Source organism: Ictidomys tridecemlineatus, chromosome 8 (assembly GCF_052094955.1).
Source record: "Ictidomys tridecemlineatus isolate mIctTri1 chromosome 8, mIctTri1.hap1, whole genome shotgun sequence".
In the NCBI taxonomy this organism is placed as follows: Eukaryota; Metazoa; Chordata; class Mammalia; order Rodentia; family Sciuridae; genus Ictidomys; species Ictidomys tridecemlineatus.
Genome location: NC_135484.1, coordinates 27,424,136 through 27,451,194, shown reverse-complemented (window position 1 = coordinate 27,451,194; position 27,059 = coordinate 27,424,136). Strand labels below are relative to the sequence as shown.

General features: G+C 33.8%; 1 protein-coding gene across 2 annotated transcripts in view; it reads left to right on the top strand.

Annotated features, from left to right (window-relative positions):
• Positions 1-27,059, top strand: part of Pex7 (peroxisomal biogenesis factor 7) — a 62,623-nt gene that overhangs the window by 24,831 nt on the left and 10,733 nt on the right. Inside the window, exons 6-10 of one of the 2 annotated variants that reach the window (XR_013424817.1) lie at positions 3,226-3,332; positions 4,927-5,040; positions 7,306-7,361; positions 19,368-19,437; positions 23,924-24,023. Coding sequence is in view for 1 of the 2 variants with exons in the window: in XM_005329797.4 (XP_005329854.2) it covers positions 3,226-3,332; positions 4,927-5,040; positions 7,306-7,361; positions 23,924-24,023 (377 nt within the window). In the remaining variant the exon portion in view is untranslated. The remainder of the gene's footprint in view (positions 1-3,225; positions 3,333-4,926; positions 5,041-7,305; positions 7,362-19,367; positions 19,438-23,923; positions 24,024-27,059) is intronic. The other variant, XM_005329797.4, reaches the window with a different exon arrangement.

Genomic DNA, 27,059 nt, shown 5'->3' with positions numbered 1-27,059 from the left:
CACTATCTCCATGATAAGTGGTCTCCTTTGCCTGTAAGTGATAGTACTGGAATTGTCTTAAGTCATTGAGACATGTTTTGAAAGCATATCCTAGAAAGGGAAGGGATGCTTGAACTGCCCCATGACACATTCTCTGTCCTTGGTAACTTGACTTTGCAGTGAGACACATGACCCAGAGGCTTCTGAATGTTAAATTTGTAAATTCTACTATAAGAAAGTGGTTAGCATTATATTTTTTCAATTATATTTCAGAAACACATACACACACACACACATACACAAACACACACAAACATGCACCCCAAATACCCCTCTTTGACCTGCTGGCTGTGGTCAAACAGGAAATGAGATATTACAACTGGCTTTGCTTGGACTTGCTGCTGGCTGGTGTGGGCCTGTGTTGAACTATAAATCTTTTTAGAAGCACTTGGTGAGAACAGGTTGTTCAGAGGCTGATGCTAGATATGTACATGTCACTCTGCTGTAAATACTGAAGGCTGAGGAAAGTCAAAAAATGTCATTTAATCAAAGGTATTTGGAATTCTGAAACAAATTCCACTAGTTAGTGGCTAAATTGGAAATAGTGGTTATTTTTAAGGTCCATGAAGATATTTTAAGCTCTAGCCTATATCAATTCAGAATTATTTCCATTTGGCTCATTCCCTTTTATCTCTGTCATCGTTAGGTCCAAAAATGTTAGTTACTTTTACCTATAAAAGTGTTTTCCAGCCTTTTATAAAGTAGCAGAGTGGTGTTTTGAAATTAAAGAAGGAAAAATTTCACACACAAAGCAATTTAGTACATATTTATGGATCTATAAGAGTATTACAAAACATAGACTAAAGCAGACATGCTGAAGTCATGCTTGTGGTGGCCTCTAGGCAGGGAGAGTAGGAAGTGGGATTGGAAGTGCACTGAAATTTTATCTGTAACACTTATATTTTATTTCTAAATGACAGTATACAAAATATCATCTATGTATATATGAGAGAAAGAAAATGTTTTTCTCCCAATTTAGAGAAAAAGTAACATAGAAGCCAGGTATAGTAACACATGCCTATAGTGCTAGCTTACTCTAGAGGTTGATGTGGGGGATCACTTGAGTCTAGGAATGTGAGATCAGTCTAGGACACATAATGACAACATGTTTCAAAAAAAAAGAAAAGAAAGATAAAAAATAACAGAACAGTAATTCCTCAAGAATCAGCCAGCATTGTTGACTATGACATTTGTTCTATGGCAACATTAGGAGGCAGTGTAGTTAGTTGTAAAATGCACACACGGGAGAGCCAGACCAAGTGGATTCTGCTTGCGTGTCCTGGTTCTGTTCCTTAGTATCTTTGGTAAGTCATTTCATCTCCATATGCTTCAGTTTCCTCATTTGTAAAATGTTATAATAATTACTTATGTTATAGTTTTTGTTTCATAATAGTTTTTGTATTGTTTCATAAAAGTTAATATATATAAACTATTTAGACCAGCATCTGGCACATAGGAAACACTCAATAAATATTAGCTGTTATTATTTGGAGGGACAGAGATGACTTCTAAATGTAGGTGCATTTTTTTCAGCTTTTAGACAATCATTAAGGATATATCATATATCTGGCACCATATGAAGCCTTATCTCATTTAAGTCTTGTAAGAGATACTTTATCATAGGTAAGGAAATTGAGGAATTAAGTAACTACCAAATGATCAAACTGGTTAGAACCAAGTTCTGGAACCCTAAAGCCCCTGTTCTTAACCTCTACATTTCATTAGTACTAACAAATTTAATTCTTATCTTTCTTTAACAACTTCCAAATAAGCCAGGGGGGGAAAATGTCTAAAGTAGCTAAATTTAGCCATATAACATGGATTTATAATTAGATATATAGGAAAATACATGTAGGATAATTTTAAAGTTAAGGATAATTTTAAAATTTAGCATTTTTAGATATCATATGTTAGAGTGTGTATCTACCATGTGCTAGAGACCATGCGAGGTGCTTTACAAAAATTGTATTCTATTAAATTCTTGTACTGTACCCTGTGGTTTTTTTTTTTTTTAAAGAGAGAGTAAGAGAGGATAGAGAGAGAGAATTTTTAATATTTACTTTTTAAATATACTATACCTGGCTTCTATGTTACTTTTTCTTGGCGAACACAACATCTTTGTTGGTATGTGGTGCTAAGGATCGAATCCGGGTCGCACGCATGCCAGGCAAGCGCGCTACCGCTTGAGCCACATCCCCAGTCCCACCCTGTGTTTTTTTTAAGAAATGAAAAAATAGTCTCAGAGATAGTATATACCCTATGCAAAATCACACACTTATAAATGAGCCCCCACCTGCTCTCATGCCAGAGTCTATACATTCTTCATGAGGCCTAAGTAGCTTGCTTCTACTATCTTTGTTGTTTATATTTTACTTTTGAGGTAAATGTATATACTTCTAGATTTTACTCATTCTATCATTTTTTCTTTCCTTGTAGTTCAGAAAACTTGAAGTCAAACAGCATATAAAACATTTAGTCAGGGTGACTTTGTGCAATTAAACAATGTAAGCCAATTTTTGCATAAAGATTAAGGTATAATCTTTAAAATTCTTGAGTTTGTTTGTTCCAAAGAAAAAGTATACCTCTAGCTCACCCATTAAAATGTAGTATATATAAAAACTAAAACTATTGGGTTGGAAGTATGACTCTGTGGTAGAGCACATGCTTACCATGCTTGGGGTCCTGGGTTCAATCCTCAGCACTAAAACAAACAAAAACACCTAAAAGTAAAAAAAAAAAAAAAAAAAAAAAAAAAAAAAACTCTATTTGCTTGGCTTGGTAGACTTTTCCCTATATTTAACAGTAAGACAGTTACTGTATTGTTTCTTGTATAATATGCTTGTACAGAGTGCTGACTTTATTTACTGGGCATGAGGATTTTCAGGGTTTTAGGGAAAAAGTGTGACTGAGTGTTAATCATTATTGTACCTGTCTGAGTGTGAGATTAAAATTTTTCTCTTTGAATAGATTTAAAAGCATTATCATGGTACATTACTTTTTGTAATCTTTTACATTTAGTAGTTCCTATGCATTATTATGGTTTTAAAAACATATAAAGATGGAAATATTGTAAAAATGAAAGTAGTAAAAGTAATTTTACTTGATTTATCATCATGAGCTCCTTATGTCACTGAGCAGCTAAATGGTATGATGATGGAAAGTGATCAAGTCTTCCTTTTCTACCAGGTGATCAGACTCTGAGAATTTGGGATATGAAGGCAACAGGAGTCAGAATTGTGATTCCAGCACATCAGACAGAAATTTTGAGCTGTGACTGGTGTAAATATAATGAGGTATTGTGTGTGGTTCTATCCTGAGCTTCTGGCCTTTCAGATGTTGAAATGTTCAATATTTATTTATCTTTGTTTATGTGGATTTTGGTGGTGTTCTGAACTATTAAGTAAAATTCAGTCCCTTCATTTCTAATTAATGATTGTGACTGACCCGCATTAGCATTAATTGGCTGTAAGTGCTCATAAAACAAGCAAAATAAGAAACACAAATTCTCAAAAGTTCAACAGTGCAGCTTTGTTTGTTTTGGGAAAGTGCTTTACAATTTATGTAATCTTTTCTTGATTGCTTTTAACCCTGTCACTTTGTATCATCTTTTGCCTTCTTTTTCACTTTCCCTCTCAGACCTCTGAACTATTTGTAACTTGATTTTTAATTTGACCGTTGTATCAGCTTTAAAATTTTTCTGTTTCATCTTCACCTTTAAACACAATTTTCATGCTTCTGTAAGATAGCACTGTGTAATTTTTTACAAAACTTCAGTTAACCATATGAACATATGAATTACATAGGAGTGTATTCAATGTGTTAATATGCTACTTGTGTACCTCAAATGATTTGTTAACTGTGAAAAATAGATAAAATGTATACTTTTTTCCCTAGTTTTAAAAGTTAAAATTATTGAAAGTGGAAAAAAATGATATTGACAGAATTCTTTAAACAGAAAAGAAAATATAATACATATTCAGTAATATTTGATTTAAATAAAAATGTTAATACTAATGACAACAGTTTTAATCTCTCCCATTACAAATGAATTTTCCATTTAGGAAAATTAAAAATTTTAGGAATTCTAAAAAAGGTGCTGTTATACATTTGATTAAACTTATACATTAATTTTAATGTCACAGATTAAATTTTTTTTAATCATTGAAACTTTTCCTCAAATGATCTTATATTAAAGCCCAACATATTCAGACAGTGAATTGCTGCTGTGGTGGATGTGGGATAAGCTGAGTGTGGACCCAGCAGTTGTTCTGTTTAGCTAGGCCTCTGGGTTCATTAGGGCTCTAGATAGCAGAATTTGTAAAATCTGATGTGATAGATGATTCTCTCCATAGATTCTGAGTTTTGATCAGATTAAGACTTGGCCCAACAGATTTGGGGATGGTGATGGATTTGGATTCAGAAAAACATAAAAATTTAATTTGTTCCCTTTGCATTTTCAAAAAGTCCTAAATTAATTGGCCTCCTGCCTTTTAATACTTCTTATGATCTCAGAGGATGTTGAAAATCTTTTGAAGAGAAAAGTGGACTGACTTGTCAAATAAGCTTTAATCTTTTATGTATTTATTACTACTACTAAAAATGAATTGGAAAAATCTACAGTACAATAGAGACTCTGCTTTTGTCTCTGTGTGTATTATTCCATCATAGACATAAAGCATTCTAAGTTTCTTTTCTCTCAGGTTAATTTTTTTTGGCCATGTAATGTCTATTTTGATTCCTTTCTATGCTTATTATACATTTTTACAAGAATGACTCCTGAGATGAAATGGATAATTAGCAGAAAGTAGATATTGTTTGTAATAGGAAGCCTTAGTACTGCTCAGTTGCAAAAATGTCACAATATACTTTTCTCTGAATTGTTTTTAGAATTTGCTGGTGACAGGAGCAGTAGATTGTAGTTTGAGAGGCTGGGACCTAAGGAATGTGCGACAACCAGTGTTTGAACTTCTTGGTCACACCTATGCTATTAGGAGGGTGAAAGTAAGTTTTTGTCTTGTCCTTTTATATGTAGAGCAAAAATGTAAATATAAATAGAATCAGTGAAGCATGTATAAAAGAAGGTTTTGGTGTTTAGGAGTGGGGGTTATTGATTATTTTTTATGTGTTTTTGTTGCCAAATTAATGATAAGTGTTTTAGTCAGCTTTTTCCACTGATCAGAACAGGTGTAGAGGAGGAAAAATTTATTTAAGGCTCACAGGTTTCAGAGGTCCACCCAGCTCCATCATGGCAGAAGAGTATGGTAGAGGGAAGCAGATACTATTTTAACACTTTTTACTATAGTAGTTTACTTTTAGTATTATAGTCTTTATAATTTTCCAAATAGTATATTATGATGACATGTATGAATGTTCACAAATGTGTGGGGTATAAAAAATTTTCTGGGGCTGGGGACATAGCTCAGTTGGTAGAGTGCTTGCCTAGCATGCACAAGGCCCTGGGTTCAATCCCCAGCACCACCAAAAAAAAAAAAAAAAAAAAAAAAATTTCTGTTCTCCAAACAATAAAGGATGAGGTAACTCCTTTGTGCTGCTCCCAAGAAATTCATCTGTTATAAGGTAACTTAAGTTAGTTCTCAGCTTTTATTTAGGCAAGTTCTTCTAAATTACTGTGGAAAACATCTTAAATGACATTTCCCAATTTTAATTCTTTCATGTTTTTACATTCAGGGCAAAAAATTACCTTAGTGATTTTTTCAATAAGAAAACTATACATTTCTATTTTTTAAATTCCAAATTTCCATTAAATTAATATTTTGGGTGGGGGGTTCATGAGTTGAACTCAGGGGCACTTGAACACTGAGCCACATCCTCAGCTCTATTTCATATTTTATTTAAAGATAGGGTCTCACTGAGTTGCTTAGTGCCTTTCTAAATTGCTTAGGCTGGCTTTGAACTTCTGGTTCTCCTGCCTCTGTGTCCTGAGCTGCTGGGATTATAGGCATGTGCTACTGCTCCAGGCCAAAATTAGTTTTTTAAAATTTTATTGGCTTTCATGAAACATATGAGGCATAGTCCCCTGTTTTGCTTTATTTTTTCTAATTTTCTTTTCTTTATTTTCGCAATACTGGGGATTGAACCCAGGATTTCATGCATGTTAGGCAAGCACTGTACTACATCCCCATCCATCTTTACTCTGTTTTGATACTCTATTTTGGGTCCTGCTAGAAGTTGCCCAGCCTGGCCTTGAACTTGGCAATCCTCCTGCCTTAGCCTTCTGATGCCTAGGATTGCAGGCATGCTGAATCATGTCTGAGTTGCTTTGTTTATTTTTTAATGGTAGTCTTGTGTGGATGGTATTAGTAGATTTTTTGGTGCTAGGGATCAAATCTAGGCCCTTGAGTTTGGTAGGCAAGTATTCTACTGCTGAATATACTCCCAACCCTAGATTTTAGTAGTTGAAAAATATTTTTATGTATATTTCAGAGTGGTTCTGAGAATGAAATAGGGTAATATAGTGAAAGTGCTCTAAAAATTGTAAAATACTATTCAAATGTAGTTATGTGTATATAACTAGTAACATGCTTATAAGGCTGGGGTGTAACTCTGTGGTAGAGTACTCACCTAGTGTGCTAAAGGTCCTGGGTTCAATCCCCAGTACCACAAAAATAAGTAAATAAATACATAAAGTGCTAGTAAGATAAATACTGAACAAATATAATTGCAAAGGGCAGTCTATATTACTATGTTTATTACTTATATTGAAGGTGTTATTTGCCTTTAAATTTGCAATTTGTATCTTTGAAAGCAGTTTCCATTAGACATATGTTATAAATAACATAAAAATTATTTTAAAGATGTTTTTATTTAACATTTAAATATTTATTTTGATATCTGTGATTATAGCGATAATATGTATTTTTAAAGTTGGTAAATTCTATAATTATTGCATATAAATGTACTGTCACATACTCCCATATTTGTAAAATCATATTTGGGTAGCCAATAAGAATTTATATGTAACTTTTATAGAACAGCAACATTTTGGGAACACTTATTCTAAATAAGTTCTAAAACTCGAGAGATGGCTTTCTTTGGAGAATGTAAAAATAAACTTTTTTTTCTATAAATGAAAACTTAAAAGACCAAAAGAGATTTTTTTTCCTGAAATTTAAGCATGATTTAAGGTTCAGGAAAGCATAATTTTAAGTGACAGCACTGAATAAACTTAAATTTATTACAATGGAATGACCGTAGGATCTAGCATACTGTTAGAGCTAACCTTTGTGTGTGTGTGTTTTGTTTTAGTTTTCACCATTTCATGCTTCAGTGCTGGCCTCTTGCTCCTATGATTTCACTGTAAGGTACAGTGGTTTTTAAATACATTTCATTGTGAAATACCAAGTAGCAACGTTGCCACTTTTTTGAAAGATTACATATTTATTTGACTAACAATATGTATCCTTCTTGCCTTTTAATCTTCCTTTTCCTTTAACTATTAACTTTTTAATCCCATCTCTTTCTGTTCTCTCTACTTTTAAATCTGTACTTCAGTCTACATTATCCTTTTCAGTATTTTCATTCATGTGATAGCCTTTTCTTTCTAGTAGTGATTTCAGATCAGTGTTAGCCCTGATTCTGGCTCCTCTGTGCTTTCTCTGTTCTATTCCTTCTTTCCTGGACTGTCTTTGTTGTCCACAAAGGCTTGTAGCTAGAATATGGGAGACAGCTCAGTGGGATTATATTTATATTTCTTCTTATAGGTAATTTGAAGTTTAGATGTGTTGAAGACCTGTGTTCTGTGTAGTTTTATATGTTCTTTTTGTTGTTCTGGATTGGTTTTTGTGAAGATACACAAAGAGTTTTAAATTTGTATTGGCTTTATTGCTTCAGCTACCCGGATCTCCTTTCCTTTATTTCTGAGTCAGTATTTGATGAGGTAGAATCTGTATAACTTTGTTTGGATAAAATGTACTTCTAATAGAACAGATTATAATAATGCTTTGAGAGAAATTACATGCCCTAACTTGGTTTTTTTTTGACTGATTCAATACAAGAAGACAGACAAACTAGGAAATATAATCACACTGATGCTCCTACTTCTCAATTGAAATCATACTGTAGCCAAGTTTTGTTTTGTTTTTAAATAGTCTGTATAGAATAGTGGGGACTGATTATAAAGCTTGGGAGCCAAAGAATGGCAACATGACAGACAGGAAGAAATTTGTCAGTTTCTCTGTCCACGCCAGACATTTCCAAACTGGAACTGTGGAGCTAGATCCTTGGCTGGGGGTTTGAAGGCTGATCATTCGTTCCATGGAAATGAATATACTAAAGGGAAAAAAGAATAAAGAAAGCAGAGCAAAAAGATTGTATTTTTAGGAGGGAATTAATGTTGGAGGGAAGAAAGGAATAACCCACCAGAAACAGAAGGGAACAGTAAGCAGTATGTCTCAGAAACTGTAGAAGGAGAGGATGACTGTGAATGTATAGGCTAAACAGGGTAAAGAGAAAACTTAGAATCTTCTCTTTCATGTAAGTCACAGTAGGATCAAAAGGGATTTCCAGATACAGAATCTGGTCCTTGCATTTCAAGGTGTCTGAAAGTGATCATAGAACTTTTAACCAATTTGAGATTGGGTATTGATCTTTTGGTGATCTCACTTTTAGTATTCTTAACAGTTTTAATTGGGTCTTTCTGATTTGGGAGCTCTGTCAATCAAGGGACATCTTAAATTCACTTTAGTGGTTTGTTTTTCAATAAAAGGGAGACTTAGTAAATGACTACCCCATACTTTCTTTTTGTAATTGTCACTATGATCTTAATCCACTGTTTTATTTAGGCATGTCAGTATTCTTAAATAAACAGTTAGGAAATACCTTACTTTTGCAGATAAAAATTTTCTCAGGAATATTTGATACAAACTGAATGTGAACTACACTGCTCTAAAATATGTAGGTACTAGTATGCTCATAAATCATCACAATTTTTGCCTCACATTTTTGCTTTGCTCTTTGCTTTTAAGATGTAGGCTGTGTCTTTTATGAACAAGACTAGAGATTGAAGGAGAAATGTTTAGTACTCCTGGGAGATGATTGTGGTTCTAAGTCAAAGTTACCAGAATTATATTTGTAAGCATATGGAAAAATTGAGTATAGTTAAATAATAAGAGATCTTTAATGTTTAGTTGAAAAAGATACTTCAATAAGTTAATATGTATATAACTTAAGAGTCTGAGTTTCTTCATATGTTGTATTGAAAATAGTAATATCTATTCCCACAAGCTCACAAAGTGATCACAAGAATTATATAAGAAGTCATGCTTTAAAATACTGAGCTAATTCTTAATTACTATTCCCAACCTTTGCCTTGAAGCTACCTTCCCAAGCCTATGCCCTGAACTTTTAGCAAAAGACTATCTCTTACTTCTTTTTAAAAAATAATTGTAGAGCTCAAGCACAAATCTCAGTTTCCAATCAAATCTGCAAATTTATCTAAATTTGTACCTCTCTATTCTTCCTCTTATGTTTGGAACTCCTGGGCACAGGTGCTCTTAATCCTTTATACTCCTGTTGCTTTCAGAACTACATTTCTACAAAGTCACCTCTTGTCCTTCCTTTATCATCACTCTGTGACTCTCTTGACTTCTTCAGTCTGCAGCTTCTCCATTGGTGCTATATCTTTCTTCTGTCTTATACTGTTCTTGCCTTCTTAGCCAGCTTTTAAGGTCCCTTTATGGTTCCATTCAGCAGGCCTTTTTCAGGGCCTTTGTCATGCCAGGGTTGTCTGCTTTGTAAGTATTACTTGATAAATTTGAACCTATAAAATGGATCTGCCTCACTGCTTAAAAAGGGTTAGGTACATTGAAAAGGTTTTTAACTTTTTGCTTTTGAAGTGCTTTGGCAGGCTATCTCACGAATGATTAATTATGATTTTCTGGCAATCATCATGCATACTCAGGAATTCCTATGAAGTAAAAAAATCTACTGTAGAAATTGTTTTCAAGAAGAAAATATTTCTGAAAACCAAATTTATCAATTAATGATGTTAAATTGTGAATTTAGTTTAAGAAATTATTTTTAATTTTCAGCTCTGAGGTCTTAGACCCTTGAAAGCTTATAGGTTTAGACACTTAAGGCTATATCTGTATTTATGCCCAACCTCACACTGGCTTCAGCCCTTCTTTACTGAAATTGCCCTGGATAAAGCCATGAGTGATTTTTGTAATACAAAATCCAGTCCATTTGTCAATACTTCAGGACCTTGCTGCTGTATTTTACGTGGTTGATCAAATCTTCCTCCTGAAAACTTCTGTTCCAGGAATTTTATGGTTTTTTTTTTTTTTTTCTGATTTTCCGTTGGTCTTTCCTATACTTTGTGATGGAATTTCCTTCCCCTAGAACGTGGTGATCCACCTTTAGCTTAAGGCTTTTTCACATATCCTTCTAAGAAATAATTTCCAACAATCCTTTTCTAGCTGTGACTTCTTTTAAGAGCTTTTGACCCAGGTATTAGTGGCCAGTAGTGATCATTCAATATAGAATTATCAAAGACTTTCCTGTAAAAAGGTAAATAAAAATAAAAGAAAAACAAAGTCATTTGACAAGCTTTCATTCTGAATATTTTTTTTGTGTATAAATATATGTATATTTGTAACTCTCAATGCATATAGACAGTAAGACTAATCGTACTAATGGCTTGTGTGAATCTAGTCTCTCCTTATTTGTGTTTGGTGACCATTGATTGGAAAGTTCAAAAAAGGTACATTTGGTAGATTTTTGCCCCATGTGATATGAGTTAAATTTATCCTCTGAAGAATTTTAAATCTGATTGGATTGATGATATTTTAGTGCCAGAAAAATGATTTTAACAGAAAGAAAACAGATTTAAGGTATAAGACCAGGAATAAATGGTTTAATTTTTAGCACTGATAATTATACAGATATTTCATTTAGATTTTGGGTAGCTAATATTTATAATACAAGTTCTTCAGATATAGTTTATATTGAGTTTATATTGAGTTGCCCATGATTAGATTTTGTTTAGTTTTTTGAAACTTTTAAAATTTCATTTAAAAATAGTTCACATGGTAGGTGTTATATCAAAACTGATGATAGATGAGTGTATGTATCGTATCCTTTACTAATACAGTAGCTCATTATATTGTGTTTCACTGAATATGTAATAAATATCTAAAAACTAATATATATATATTATATATAAAAAACCTAATGTTTTAAATTGTGTAGTTTGGTTTAGGTTACATAAAAACTCAAGCTTTATGAAAAATAGCCACACTCTCTTCAGCTAATGAGTAATATATTTTATAACAATATAGATGGTCCCTGAATTATGCTGATTCTACTTAAGATTTTTTGTTTTTACTGTGATATGAGAGTGATACTCATTTGGCAGAAATCATACTTTGAATTTTGAAGTTTGATCTTTTACTAGGTTTGGAAAGGTCGCCTGATAATGGTACAGTACTTTCTCTCTATGCTGGGCAGCTGCAGAGATGCAGCTCCCAGTCACCCCACCATGATGAGGAGAAGTAGTGGATACTCTACAGTGTGCTGTTGCTAAGCTAGAGTGTTGAGTAGGGTGTAGTAAATGTGTTTTTAACTTACATTTTCACTTTACGATGGGTTTATTAGAATGTAACCTCATCATAAGTTGAGGAGTATCTGCATACCTTAGTTCTTTCTAAACTTCACCCAAGGTAACACTAAAACTAAAATGTATCTTAGTAAATTTTCTCCGTATTCCTATGAGTTTTATCATCATAGATTTTAAGTCTCCTTCTCCTGATACGCTCTTGATTAGGTTACTTCTTATTCCTGCCAGGCCATGTTTACTGTGCCAACCCTGTATAAGCATGATTTGAATTTTGAGTGCATGTTTTAGTTTCATACCAGGTAGATTTTTTTTTAAAACATTTTTTAAGTTGTCAATGGACCTTTATTTTGCTTATTTATATGTGGTGCTGAGGATTGAGCCTGGTGCCTCACACATGCTAGGCAAGTGCTCTACTACTGAACTATAACCCCAGCCCCCATACCAAGTAGATTTTAAAACCAAAATCAGCAAGCCAGGTATGTGTTACAACCAAACAACAATTGTTTTTTCATGAGGAAGAAGACTTTTGCGGTTCCACATTGTAGCAAATGCTTCTTTAATAACTTTCATACATTGATAAGGCTAAAATGATCAATTTAGCCCCATAGTTAACACTCTTCAGGTTTGTGATACTTTTAAAAATATTCTAACTTTTAAAATAAACATTTTTTTTATCCATGGTCTTTGGTAGTAATATTCTAAACGAAGCACTTAATTTTTTTAGACTAACATTTTTTTTGGCAAGAAAAATATGAAAAGAATTTTAATTTCAGTAATAATCAAACTGTTCTTATCCACAGTTTGCATGATGGGGGTCTCTGCCTATACTCTCAATATTAATGTTTCAAATGTTAAACCACTTTTCAGTTACAAAGTTGTACAACTATGCTCTGTCATAAAATTAATATATATTTGTAGAATATTACCTGCTAGCCATTGTAGTAGAAAAATTGGAATATCTTGCTGAGGAAATGGTAAAAATGAAGGCTTGGGGAGAAATAGAAGCATGTTTAAGGGAATCCTAAGCCTGTCAATTTGGTGTAGATACATACTTACAAATCTAGTTATGAAGTAATGGAAGGCATAGTCAATGGATTAATTACAGGTTGGCATATTCCTAGGTATCACAGACTGTGGAGCCAGACTGTCTTCTACTAGCTATATAAAGTTGAACAAGTTATTTTAAAACTGTATGGCTCAGTTTCCTTATCTGTAAAATGGAGATAATAGTACATACAACACGGGACTCTTGTGATGATTTGATGAGTTACCATACACAAATGCTGGCACTTAGAAAGTGCTATATATAAGGGTTTGTTCTGTTGTCAGTATTAATGGCAGAATAGCTGGTGACAAAAGATCATCTCTTAGGGCTTGAGGCCCATATCATCTCTAGTCTTCAATGAAGAAGTAATCATTTATATTTTATAACAGCAAAGGCAATCAGCCTCCACCTGGCCTTTTCTTGTACTCTACCCTTAGGGGTAGAAGAGAAATACAAAGTAGGAGTAGAAAGTTTTCTAGGATCAGCCCTGTCTCTCCACATTCTATGCTTGTTTTGTTTTCTCCCAAGGGTGAAAGGAATAGGATTTATTCAAGTGTGAAGAATAGAAACTGACCTCTTGCAGGGGCAAGAAGGGACCCTAATAGTGCTTTCCCCTCTCTTGCTCTTTGGGAAAATTTGTAGATTAGACATCTGTTTTCTAGTGTGATGAGCATATGGGCCTTTGAGTCAATAAGACTTGTGAAAGGCTGCCTCCTCAATATATTAGCCATGAAATATAGGAAATGATACCTACATTATGGGATGTTCAGAGGATAAAATGAAATAGTATGTATAAATGTTCTTGGCACATACTTAGTGCTCAAAAAATAGCCGATGTTTTAAATGAGAATGCTAGTAGTAACAATAACTTTCCTATTTTAAAAGGTGAGTACCTCAGGGAGAGTTGAGATATTAATCATTCATGCCTTATCTAACATTATATTAATTAGACAATTATATTGCTTACAGCCATTGAGGAGCTTTGTGAATAGGACTTTTTATGGTACTGTGGAAGATGAGATAGGGAAGCAAGCTTTGTGAATATGGTACAGCAGGAGCCAGAAGAATGGGTTACACTACACAGAGTTGAAAGTGTATGGGGCATTTTATGCAAATCCATAATCAAGTGACTACTTCTACTTCATTTCAATCAATTTAAGTCTTTCCTCTAAATTACTATTTATTATGTGCATGTTTATTAATTCTTAGGGAGGCAGCATGTATAATTGAAAACTTTAATTTAAATTTCTAGATTTTTCCATTACCAGCTATATTTTACATTTATAGATAATAAATATTTAGTTATTTAATATATAATTTTATTTTGTTATATTTAATCTCTATAAAGCCAGTTAACCTTTCTGAGTCTTTATTTCTTCTATCATAAAATATATTATTATGAGATTTAAATATCAATATGTGGAAATTCTTTTCATAGTTCCTGGCCCATATTAGGCACTCAATAAGTTTTAGTTTCCTTATCATTTTTATTCATGTGTATACATATATATGTATACACATGTATGTATATATTTCAAAATTTGTACTTAGTACCAAATCACTATAAATATGTTACTATGGTTCTGGTCAAATTGCTAAAAAACAGCAAAATCACAGTGATAACTCAAGATGCAATGTCTGTGCAATTTATTTTTAAATGGTTCAGCAGAAATATTGTTTTGTAGGTCTATTTGTAGAGAGACAAGATTAAAAAAAGTGTGGCAAAATTTTGACAATTTGTGAGCTAGATGAAGGGCATATGGTGTTCATTATATTAGTCTTGAATTTTTGTGTAGATTGATAATTTTCAAAGTAAAAACATTTGAGAAAAAAGTAAACTTAACTCGTGCAAAATAAGACATTGAATGTTTCTTAGTAATGCTTTCTAATAGTGTGATATTTAACATTTAATTTAAAATAAAATAAAGTTCTTATAATCAAGAAAATGATCCTCAGTTGGATTATAGCTAATGTGGAATCTTAAAGCAGCCGTACAAATTCCTTTTATCATTGTCACAGTTCCTCTCAAGGGATCTGCCTTTATATAGTCAGTGTTTTAGCTTTGGTGTGGTTGATGGGCTTTTTTGATCCTTATGTTTATTAGCAGAGAGATTTCTATGGGAGCTACTTCTCTTTCTTCCCCTTCCCCATAAAAAAAAAGGTCAGCTAAAGTAAACAGATAGTATAGCTGAATATGTACTCTGTCTCACAAACCTTTCATTTCAACTTTACCTAGTTCCCCTTACCCACAAAAAAAGGTCAGTCAAAGTAAATAGATAAGAAATGTGGTTGAATGTGAGCTCCTATGCATCTTCAAATGATTCATCTTTTGAGACAGTTGTTTTTAATTCTGGTACATTTTTCATCAAACCACGATATATTAAGGCTAACGATAGATGCTAATTATTAACATTTGCAGGAAGTACAATTTAGTTCTTTAAGTGATGGAAGATTTGTTTAATATTCTATCCTTTCTTAGATATAAATGTCTCTGTAACCCTAGCACAGTTTTTACTTTGCAGCAGAGGCTTGCCTGACTTCACCACTGACATTAGGAAAGCATTGCAATGTAGTTGTCTTTGGTTTCTTTTTTAAGAAGAATATTTGCATTTTCATGTTTGTTTAATTCTTACAAAGATATTTTAGTACTAAATATATTTTAGTATGCTAAATATATTTAGTATATTTAATACTAAATATACTAAAATACAAACAATGATATTTTAATAGGGGTTTTACTTTAGTTATGTTTTGAGTAATTATTAATAAAACTGAATTTAGTATGAAAAGTCTTATTTGGGTGAAAAAATATTTTCCAAGGAAGCTGGGTGCAGTGGCACATGCGTGTAATTCCAGTGACTCTGGAGGCTGAGGCAGCAGGATTGCAAGTTTAAGACTAGCCTCAACAATTTAGCAAGGCCCTAAGCAATTTAGCAAGACCCTATGTCAAAGTTAAAATTTAAAAAGGGCGGGGAATGTGGCTCAGTGGTAGTAAACCCCTCTGGGTTTAATCCCCCCCTACCAAAAAAAAAAAAAAGAGAGGGAGAGAAAATATTTCAAGGACAAATCATGCTGTTCTATTGTTTTTGAGTCATTATTGGGTAGATTGAGAAGTATACCATTTAACTTGGAACCATCATATCAATATCCTGATTATTAACTAAAGTTACAGAGGCATTTTTTTCTAGTCATTTGATATTTAATACACTGAATAATCTCTTTGAGCTTTCTATATACATGGGTTAAGATGTTTGTATGTATGAAGCAACAACTCCTGTAAGTTTGTTATGTTAGGGGCTAGGGTTGTGGCTCAGCAGTAGAGTGCTTCCCTAGCAGGGGCGAGGCCCTGGGTTCTATCCTCAGCACCACATTTTAAAAAATTAATTAATTAATTAAAGATATTGTATCCAACTACAACTAAAAAATAAATATTTTTTCAAAAAGTTTGTTATTTTTTTAATGTATCCCAAAATAAATTCTTTTGTCAATTATTGTCATATTCAAAAGATCTTTTCATGAAATGAAGTGTAATTTTATAAGTTAAATCCAAGTGGAAAATCAGAATTTCTTATAAAATGAAAGAATATGTATTATAGAAAGGAATATATAAGGCTTTTGATTTTAAATAGCTTGATTTATAACTGCAGAACATTTTCCAAGATTTTTAGTATTAACATTTTTCTTTAAGAATCAAACCAAATCCATGTCTAATTCATAACCTAATGCAAGCACATGAATAAATAGATAGCTGTAAAAGGAGTACGGAATGTTAAGCCTTAGCTTAATGCAGTATAAGTCACTGCTTTGAACTTTGAATTGTGCTGATTAGTTCCAACAGAAAATTTATGGATTTTGTCAGTTAATTTGCATTATAATTTTTTAAAAATTCTGTTTTGTAAGTTTAATAAGGCAACTGAGTAGATTTTGTTGTATATATTTGTATTTTCTTAAGTAGATATTTTTTACCTCATTCCTCATAGTAGTAAGTCAAAAGATAATATATGAAAATGAAGAAACTCATTAAATGAGTGAGCTTATTATTTAGAAATGTAGAGTAAAATATCAGAAGAAGCAACTAAAAGAATTTAAAGTGATTGCCTCTGAAGTGAAGAATTGAGAGAGTATTACAGGAAACTGCTGTTTTGTTGTAAGACTAATCTGTGCAGTTACAGTTTTAAAGAAAAAGGTGACAGAGCAGAAAACTGTGGTCTTTCCTCCTACTAGTTATTTTAGGTCAAGTGGGTACTGCCAGTCAACTAGTTGTAGTTTACTCTGTTTCCTGAGAACTCAAGGGTAAACAGTTCACCCTTGAGGTCTGTCCTGAAAGTCCAATCTGGAATAGGGATTCACCTTAATGGAATGAACCATCCAGAGAATAAAAAGCAATAATTATTAACTTATTTTCATCTTAAATAAAAGTCAGCACAGACCCGTATCTGTATCTTTCTCTACTTTGTAATTTAGTGGGTGTGTGTGGGCACATGCTGCTTAAATACCTAGGATAGCTAGAAAAGAGAAAATGTTTCTCAGGCTCTGGGTCCCTCAGAGCCCAAAGGCAGGAGTGCAGCAGGGCCTAAGGCAGGTACTGAAACTGCCTTTCTCTGTGCTGGCTTCATCCTTCCTCCTCTTTCTGCAGACTTTTTTCTTCAAATTTTCATGTCTAGACACCAGAAAAGAAACAGAATTATTTGGTCTGCTTTGTCTTATTTTCTCTACCTTTGATGATATCTGTCTCTTTCTGGCCTCATCCCTAAGACTGTGTCTATCCCCTGCTGAGAGATTTTTGTGAAATAAAGGAGATGATTGTAAGTTGTGCACCATTCCACAACTTTACAACCTTGCTGGGTTTGGACATAAACACTTAGCTGCAAAGATGAGAACTTTTATTATTTGGTCTAATAAATGACCAAAAGCACAAGCAAGCAGCTGCTGTAAGTTTAAAGTTTTCAGTATTTAGGCGTGACATTATAATGCAACCTCCTTACCACCATTATTCATCTTTACCTTTGTGAAATGTGCTTTTTACCCTTGGTAGCCAAATTTTAGTGCTAGTTACAGTTCAAATGTACAGAGACTATCCCTGAGATATCAATACTATTTCATGAGAGTTCTTCGAGTTTTGTTTTTTTTTTAGTAAAAATTTACTTGAAACTGAATTGCAAAAATTACTTCATGATTCTTCAGTTTGTAAAATAAACAGTAAATGAACCCTATTGGAGTGTTCTGGGCTGTGCCCCCTCCCCCCACCACTTTCTCCTCTTGTTGAGATGTAGCATTCTTCAGAAAGTCATCCTGCATCTCTGTGGATTACAACCATAAGTACTTCCAGAACAAGCCTTCCATCAGCCTAATGGTTTCCTTTAATTTGTCAAAGTACTCTAGGCTTTATGCTGTGTGGTTCCTGGGCTTAATGTTTATTGTGATGAAGTGGAGTCTGCCCCTCTAAAATATTGATCTGATTAAAGTTTTAATTGAAATTATAATTAATTCATTTTGATAGAGAAACTAAGTCTAGAATTTTATCATATTTAACCTGAAAAGCTTGAAAATATGGTATGGTTTCTAGATACCATAATGAGTGTTCTGGGAGTCATTTGTTTCAGTAATGTTTCAAAAGAAATTATATGTTATTCATTTAGCAGGCAGTTAGCACTTTTCTGTTTTAAACTTTATTTTTGTTATTACAAATTCCAAAAACAAAAATCCAAACAGCTTTCCAATCCAAAATGCAAATAAACAAGAGGGTTAGCATTCAGTGAATTTTTGAGTGTGCAAATGAACATAAATTTAACTCTTCACAGAATTGTTTTATTAGTTGTACAATTTCTATTTTCAAATCCCTTCCAAAATTGATACAAATAACAAACAAATAAGTCTGTGATTTCATGTGTGTTAGCCTATAATTTTATGTGCTAAAGATTAGGAATCTGTTGTTACAGATCAAGCTGATCAGTGGAGTGGTACCTAAGTTAGAAATCGGTTATAGATGAGATGAAGAAATACATATAAAAATATTAGAAGAGGAAAGGAATTCCTAAATTGCTTGCCATGAGGGTTCACATTTATTCTGACTCATAATTTCTTTGGGGTATTGGTTTTGAATGTAAGTTGTCTGACTAATGGAGTCCTGGCAGGGGCTTTGGCTTATGACATTTTCTATATAGTTGGAAGAGCTAGCATGAAACTGACTTGGTCCAGGCCCATTCAGACATTCGGTGTATTAATCAAAACTGCCTAAAGAATTCTAGGCGTCCTGCCCACTTACATGGTAAATCCTCTAGTGTGGCCCAGGGCTAGAGAAGAAGTGAATGGATGATGTTTTAGTAGAGAAAGTACTGGGCATGATATCACTAGAGTGTTTGCTTTGGGGTTGCTCTTTATTAGCTTTAAAGCTACAGATTGCATGATTTCTTTGAGCCTATTTTCATTCTGAAATGAAATTATACTCATTGTATCCACCTTGAAAGTTTCTGTGAGGATCAAAAACAGTTTTATAAGATATGAAAGCAGCATTCAAACTGTGAAGTACTAATATGCAGTTCTTTCAGAGCATGGATTGAGTCTAGTGAAAAACTCAATCTCAGATCATTTTTATTCTCAGATCATTTTTATTCTTTTATTCACTTTATACCTGGAAGCAAAAGCAAACACTTAGTTTCTTTTTGTTAAATTTTTTTTTAGAGAATTTTAATATTTATTTTTTTTTAGTTTTTGGTGGACACAACATCTTTGTTTGTATGTGGTGCTGAGGATCGAACCTGGGCCGCACGCATGGCAGGTGAGCACACTACCGCTTGAGCCACATCCCCAGCCCAAACACTTATTTTCTTAAAGTCAGTTTGCTGACTTAAATTATCTGAACTAATAGTGCTACTCTTCCTATGAAATTCTTTGCCTGTTCTTCATCTCTAACATAATTTTTCCTCCACAAAGTTTTGCCTTTACCTAGTACTACAGACACAGTATTTTTAATAAGTTCTTACCAGAAATAGCAGTCTAGGACAGTAGTTCATAGGGTGGCCCCAAGACCAGGAACATCAGCATCATCTAGGAAACTGTTTCTTACACAGATTCTTCAGCGATGCTTTACAACTTCTGAATTTGTTACTAGCAAGCCCTCTAGGTAATCATGAAGTGTTATAACCACTAGTTTAGATAACTGATTCAATTAATGGGTTATTCCCCTACCCAGAGAAAGGGAAAGGAAAAGGAAGAACTTTTAAAAATATTTTAAACTTCCTGTTAATTCATCTGTTGGCATAATTTCAAAAGTGTTAGTATAGAGATTCCAAATTACATTTTAGTAAAATAGAAAGTAATTTAAGTTTAATTTTGGAAATGTTTTATTTAATACATCACTGCATACTTTGTTAAGGAATTGTGGTCAGAAGGCAAAAAGCAACTCAACCAAGACATTGTATTATGATCTACAATTTAAATGAAAAATGTTCCTACAGTTCTGTCATATTTTTAATCATTGGGGATCTATCCAGTATATTTAGTCCCACGAGAGAGCTTAAATAGTCAGTGATTTCATCAGCACAGAGACAAAAAGGCACCAAGTAGCAAGTGTACTGAACCAAAACAAACATTTCACTTAAATATAATGTGCTTTATTTGCCCACTTAATGATAGAAGTATCCTGACTTCTCCCAGTAAAAGAGAGCCCATTTTACTTTTGTAATAGGGAGTGTGAAAGCACTCAGAGCACTTAGGGATCCTTGAATCCAGAAGGTTGCAAGAAGAAACTTCTGCTACTTTCCCACCTCCTTCATTTGAAATTTGTGAAAACCTAGAGAAGTGCTGCTTTCCTTCTTACATCTCGTCTTTTCTTGAAGGAATTTGAATAGAGATATGTGAAGACATTCTGCAAATGTACATATCAAACTGTTAGTAATGGTTGCTATTAAAGAGTAGAAGTGAGGAAAGAAATATACATGGGTTGAGGGTATAGCTTGGTGGTAAAGCACTTGCTAGTGCCAGGCCCTACAAAAGAAATATCTGTAGCCTCAGCACTATAAAAATAAAAATAAAAAGATTTTAGCTTTTGTAATTTACTATATTTAACAATATTTTTATATTTTAGTTTACTGAAAATTATTTTTAAATTATACATATACATATACAGATTTTTCTGACTTTCCTGGCTGCTGGTTGCCCTTGAGAGAAAATTGAAGCTTCTGGTCTCCCCAATTATCAAATCCTATCAGGGCAAAGCTGGCTTCATTGTCCTGTTTAATGCTCTGGGCTCCAGCCATCAGTTAGTTTTTACCTGAGTGTTCGTCATAGTGCTTTTGTGACACTCTTGTGGTGGTGGTGATTTGTTTTTATGTTTTACCTAGAATGTAATTGTTTTAAAAAGGTCATACCTAGGGGTTCATTCTGTTGGTAATGAACCTCTCTTAAATTTTTCACTTTAATATATGCTTTGTATATTATATACATTCTCAGAACTGTCAGGTGGTATAATGGCCAGTAGTGCTTTTATGCCATTTATTCTACCATCCTTTTGTCCACCAAAGAGTCTCCATGAAGTTTTGGCCTGCATTTTGTTTGATGGATTTTTTTTTTTTTTTCAAAATGCAGACAAATGCTTGGTAGTTTTTTCCCAGGTTAAATTTATGATGGTTGTGACTCTGAGGTGTAGAACCCTATGAGGCCTTGATTGGCCTACTTAGCTATGTTTAGAGAATCTACAAGTGGACTTTGTGAAAAGAGTCCCAGGTCTCTGAGATGGATGACTTCCTGCTGTATGGCATCACATTCCTGTCCTTGGTAGGCATCTTAATTTTTATGAGGCCCTGCTATCCTGTTCTCAGGGCAGCTTATCCTTAATGGCTCAAACCCACAATCACAGAAACTACATTCCAGGAACTTGTTGCTCCTTAAAAAATTCAACTGAAAGAAACTAGTTTGGGGGCTGGAGTTATGACTCAGCGGCAGAGCACTCGCCTAGCACGTTTGAGGCCCTGAGTTTGATCCTCAGCACCACATAAAAGTAAATAAATAAAATAATGGTATTGTGTCCAACTACAACTAAAAAATAAATATATTTTTTTAAAGAAACCAATTTGTAGAGTTTACCTAAAGAGTAGAACCCATTCTACTTTAATGAATCTAAATCCCAAATGAAGCCAGAGAGCTGAATTTGGTGTTACACCAAATTGATCTTTCCATAGAACGATTCTACTGAACTATCCTTTGGTGTGATGCCATTGACTGACAAGTGGTAGCAGGTGAGACAACTCTGTTAACCTAAGAGGTATTAAGGAATTTATTTATTACATAAGCATGGGGTTTCTTGTTTATAAACTCTTGTTTTAAAATAGTTGTTGATGGACCTTTATTTTATTTATTTATATATGATGCTGAGAATCGAACCCAGTGCCTCACACATGCTAGGCAAGAGCTCTTCCACCCAGATACAACCCCAGCCTATTTATAAACTCTTACGGGAGAATTTCCTTCTGAGTGTTCCTGGATTGATGTGGTTGTAGATACTGAGTTCAAGGCCTGATGGTGTCTCCTTTTTTCCTTTGGCTGCTAGAAAACTTAGACACATCTTGAGGTCCTTACCCATTAGGCAGGGATGACTTCATGGGATATATTTTCATTTAGTAATCTCATTGAAGGTTTCAACTAACTTTCTTACCCATAATTTTCCTTTACTCATTTTTTGCCATATTAAATGCATATTTTTAAAGCCATTATAAATTTTGGGGAACATAGTGGATATACACAAAATAATTTGATTATTGTTTCAAGTAATGTAAGTCAGTAGATAACCAGATTTTAGAAATGAAGTTATACAATTACATGTTTACTTTTGCTTATATAAACATATCAAGAACCAGAAAATTTGATTTTACCACCATTCTGTCTAGACCCAAAGGAACAAATATGCTGGGGCTGGGGTTGTGGCTCAGGGGTAAAGCACTTGTCTAGCATGTGTGAGGCACAGGGTTCGGTTCTCAGCACCACATATAAACAAATAAATAAATAAAGTTCAATCAATAACTAATAAAAATATTTTTTAAAAAAACCAAAGGAACAAATATGCAAAAGCTGTGGAGACCACCATTAGAGTTTCCAAAAAGGCCTATGGCTTTTTCCCTTATTTACTTGAAAAAGCAAATTTTTAAAAATAAAATCACTCTCCCTAAATAGTCTGTATATCTCAGTAATATGATAAATTAGCTATTTATTCAGTGTCTCTCTGGTACCCACACGGTGGATTATCCATAGCAACAACCCTTTTCAAAACTTAATAGGGCCAACTCTGTATTTATTAGGGAAATAATACCACCAGGTTAAACAAACTGCAACTGTTGGTTCTGTGTGTTTACTGTCTTTCAAAGGGATCTGCCCAGCCTTCACTGTGTTCCATGTTGTAGATCATTAGAGAAGCTGAATTAGGGTATGACTCTGTGATTCTGAAAGTGCCATTTTTATAGTATGTTTAGAGTCAAATAAAAAAAGATGATGAGCAAATAAAGCTTTAGAAAGTTAAAGTACTATTTTGTGTATTGAAAATAGGGCCAATTTTTTCCTGAACGGTAGAAATCAGAGCTATATTATGGCAAGTATTATCACTCCCAGTCTACAGAGGAGAAGTGGAATACATAATATTGGCCCAGGAAATCATGTTTCTGTTTTTCTTGAGTCTGGAAATTATAGTGATGTGGAATCTATAAGAAAGGCTGTGCCTCAAAGCTGCAGTAGGGACGGGGGCAATAGTTTCAAAATTTCATAAGAGAACAGATTTATTTTAAAGAATTTGAATTGCTGTTGAAATGTAAATTAAACCTAAGATCTTTTCATGTCACTTGTTGAAAAATGAAGTAGAATTTAAAATCAAAATAGAGTTCATCTCATCTTTACATCCATGAATGCTTTGGGAAACTGCTCCAAAGGCATTAGTGTCTCTCATCTCAAATGTCCTATGCAGTATAAATTTTTTTTCCTAAAAAATGTAATGTTAAGCATCTATCTTATAAGGTATCCTAATGGAAGTACAATAATCTTTTACAAGGGTAGACTATTGATAATTTGGGGGTTTTTGTTTGTTTTTGATCTAACAGGATGGGATACATGTTTTTTTCTTGTTACATGTTTTTAATGTAGATCATTAGTAGGTTCTGCTTTTATGGATTGTTTGAATCTGATTTGATAAAATCTTTTCTATGTCAAATATCTATCTTAATATAATTTTTGGGCAGTTTTAAAACTTAAAAGTATTTCTTTATTTCTTTTTATCTTCACAGATTCTGGAACTTTTCAAAGCCTGATCCTCTTCTTGAAACAGTAGAGCATCATACAGAGTTTACCTGTGGTTTAGATTTCAGTCTTCAGAGCCCCACTCAGGTAAGGATGTAATCTCACGTTTTTTTCTACCCATACAGTTCACTACTAGGTCTCCACATGGGATATGTTGTCTTTGCTAGACAGACTTGGGCACTTGAACATTGAAGTACTAGGGAACAAAAGTTATCCAGAAACTTGCTGTGCCTCTCCTCTTAAAAGATTGACTTCTCTGGGAGAAGAAGAACTGTTTAAAGAGGTGTCAGGCCTAACATGTTGAAAGCTTTGCATTGGCCTCACCAAAGAAATAAGATTAAGATGGACTGGTTAACCCAAGTCAGTGGCACATCATGCTATATTCAGCAGTTAGCAGTGACCATGGGCACGTCATTTCCCTCTCTGAACTGTCGCCTTTGTTTCTATAACCTATATTCAGTGAGAGTTCAGATGGAGAACAACATAGAAGAGAAGAATTTCTGTTTTAGTAAACAATTTTGTATTTTCCCTCTTATTCTCTTGAGGACTTGAGAATAAATACTTTATACTCTAGGTGTTCTTCAAGTTTGTAAAAAAGCTTTTCCAGGGCTGGGGTTGTAGCTCAGCAATAGAGCGCTCACCTAGCATGTGCAAGGCCCTGGGTTTAATCCTCAGCACCACATTAAAATAAAGATATTGTGTCCAACCACAACTAAAAAATAAAATATTAAAATATATATATTTAAGGGCTGGGGCTGTCGCTCAATGGCAGAATGCTTGCCTGGCAGGCGTGAGGCACTGGGTTTGATCCTCGGCACCACATAAAAATAAACAAATAAAATAAAGGCATCCTGTTCATTTACAACTATAAAAAATTAAGAAAAAAATTTTTTTTAAAAAAGCTTTTCCATTTCAGAAATTGTACATTTAGGTTAAGTCAGAAACACTACATATATATAATAAGGTACTTTGTAAAACAAACTGTGTGAAAAAGCCAGCATATCATTGAAACTCAAAATAGTACATGGAAATACTAGCATTGGATTAAGGAATTATGCTTTTATGATAATTTTTAAAAGTTAAAATGAAAAGCCATTTCACATTACTATATTCTTAAATTTAAATATATGTGCAGATTTCATTTTAGGATTTTAACTTGTAGTTCTGTTTAAAATATTCTTAGTAGACATTAGAATATTCTCATTAACATTAAAATATTTGTTTAAAAATGACATAATAGCATGTAAGAAGAGGATGAAATAGTGATGAGTGAGATGGAAGTATCCTAAATGTGAATACATTCTTTAAATGAATTAATTCCTTTACTGAGAAATACATTTGTACTTGATAATTTTGAAAAAGATAATTATATTTGTTTCTATCCTAGTAAAGAAGAAACTTGTAACATGCCCATTGAAATATGGCACTAAGAAACAAAGGATATCCTATGTAGACATACATTAAGCCTTTACATTTAATATTTTTATTACCTGTACTCTGTGAGACTTAGACTGGGACCTGTGGAAGCACCTGTAGCTCCTCTATTTGCTTGGTTGTGGTCCTCACTGAAATCTGAAGAATGCCAAGTGTTTTCTAAATCCTCTATAGACTTGCCTTATTAAAAGGAACCTTGTAATCAGAGGATTTTATCAATCATTGACATACATTTTTAACTAACAGCAGATTTTATTGCAACACCATATATTTTGTTTGTAGCCTGGCAATTGCCATCTGTCTCTTCCAGTTGGATAACCAAATTCCATGTTTACTAAGGAAGTAGTTGCTATTGAGAGCAAGTAGGAGTGGAGAAGCAGGGATCTTTGAGCTGTAAATAAGCAGCAGGCTCAGTGGCATAATGCACAGTTCAGATGTGCCAGAAATCTCCTTTCAGTTCATTCATAATGAACACAATTTTGGGATTGTGGGACCTGGAGATAAGAGTATTTCCTTTCATTCATTTATTCTTCCAGCAAATATTCTCATACACCAGATCTTGTGTTAGGTACTGAGGATTCAAGGTGGAATAAAAATAAATATGTCCCCTTCCTTCATAAATCATTTATTTCAGTGTTATATCAGAATATCTCACAAATGAATGTAAGTAGATGGCTATGACAAGTTCTAAAAAGAGGTGCATTGTTCCTCAAGAGTTCATAATAAGGATAGGTATTTGACCTATATGAGACATCTATAAGGGCTAGGGAACAAGAGGGGCAGTGAGAGGAAGTAGGTAGGGGACAAATTGTGTAGAAATAGTAGAGCATCATACAGAGTTTACCTGTAGGCACATGTAGACCATACTGTTTTTAAGTCTCACTGTAATTCCATTATAACAGTGGTAATATAACTCAGTGGTAGAGCACTTACCTAGCATGCATGAGACCCTGGGTTTGATCCCCAGCACTGCCAAAGGGGAGGTGGGGAATCTGTAGAAAATGAGGCTCATCTGAGATCTGATGAGTAGGAAGGTGTCAGTGATTTGAAGATATAGAATGAAAATGATAAACAGGCAAAAGGGTACTTTTGCTTGAATGGAGTGTCAAAGGCTGTCAGAAAAAGGGAAATTAAGCTGGAAACTAACAAGATGGACCCATTCATCCATGGGTTTGGTATGACCTTAAGGGGCAGCAAGAAGTCCAGTGTGACTAGAGCCTAGAGAACAGGAGAGAGAATGATATGAAGTAGGTAGGGAACAATTATATAGGCCTTGTAAGCCATACTGTATTCTCACTGAAATTGCATTGGAGGCTTAAAAGCAGAAAAATAATAGAATCCAGTTTGTCTTGAAAAGATCATTCTGGTAGCTATGGAGAATACACTATATAAGAGTGAAAATTAGGAAGCCACCTTGGAGTCTCTTGAAGTAATACAGGCAAAAGACAATGGTGAATTAGAGTAAAAGAGATGGAGAGATTCAGAATATATGAGGTTGAACCACATTAATTTGCTGGGACTTTTACATGGTTCAGCCTAACGATTTGAAGATGGCAACAATAAAATTTACTGACAGATTGAAAGTGGACTGTGAAAGAAATAGAAGGGTCAAGTTTTACTCTAGGATTTGGACGTAGGAGACAAGGTGGACAATGATTAAATTTAGTGAGCTAGGGGAAGAGGAGAGGT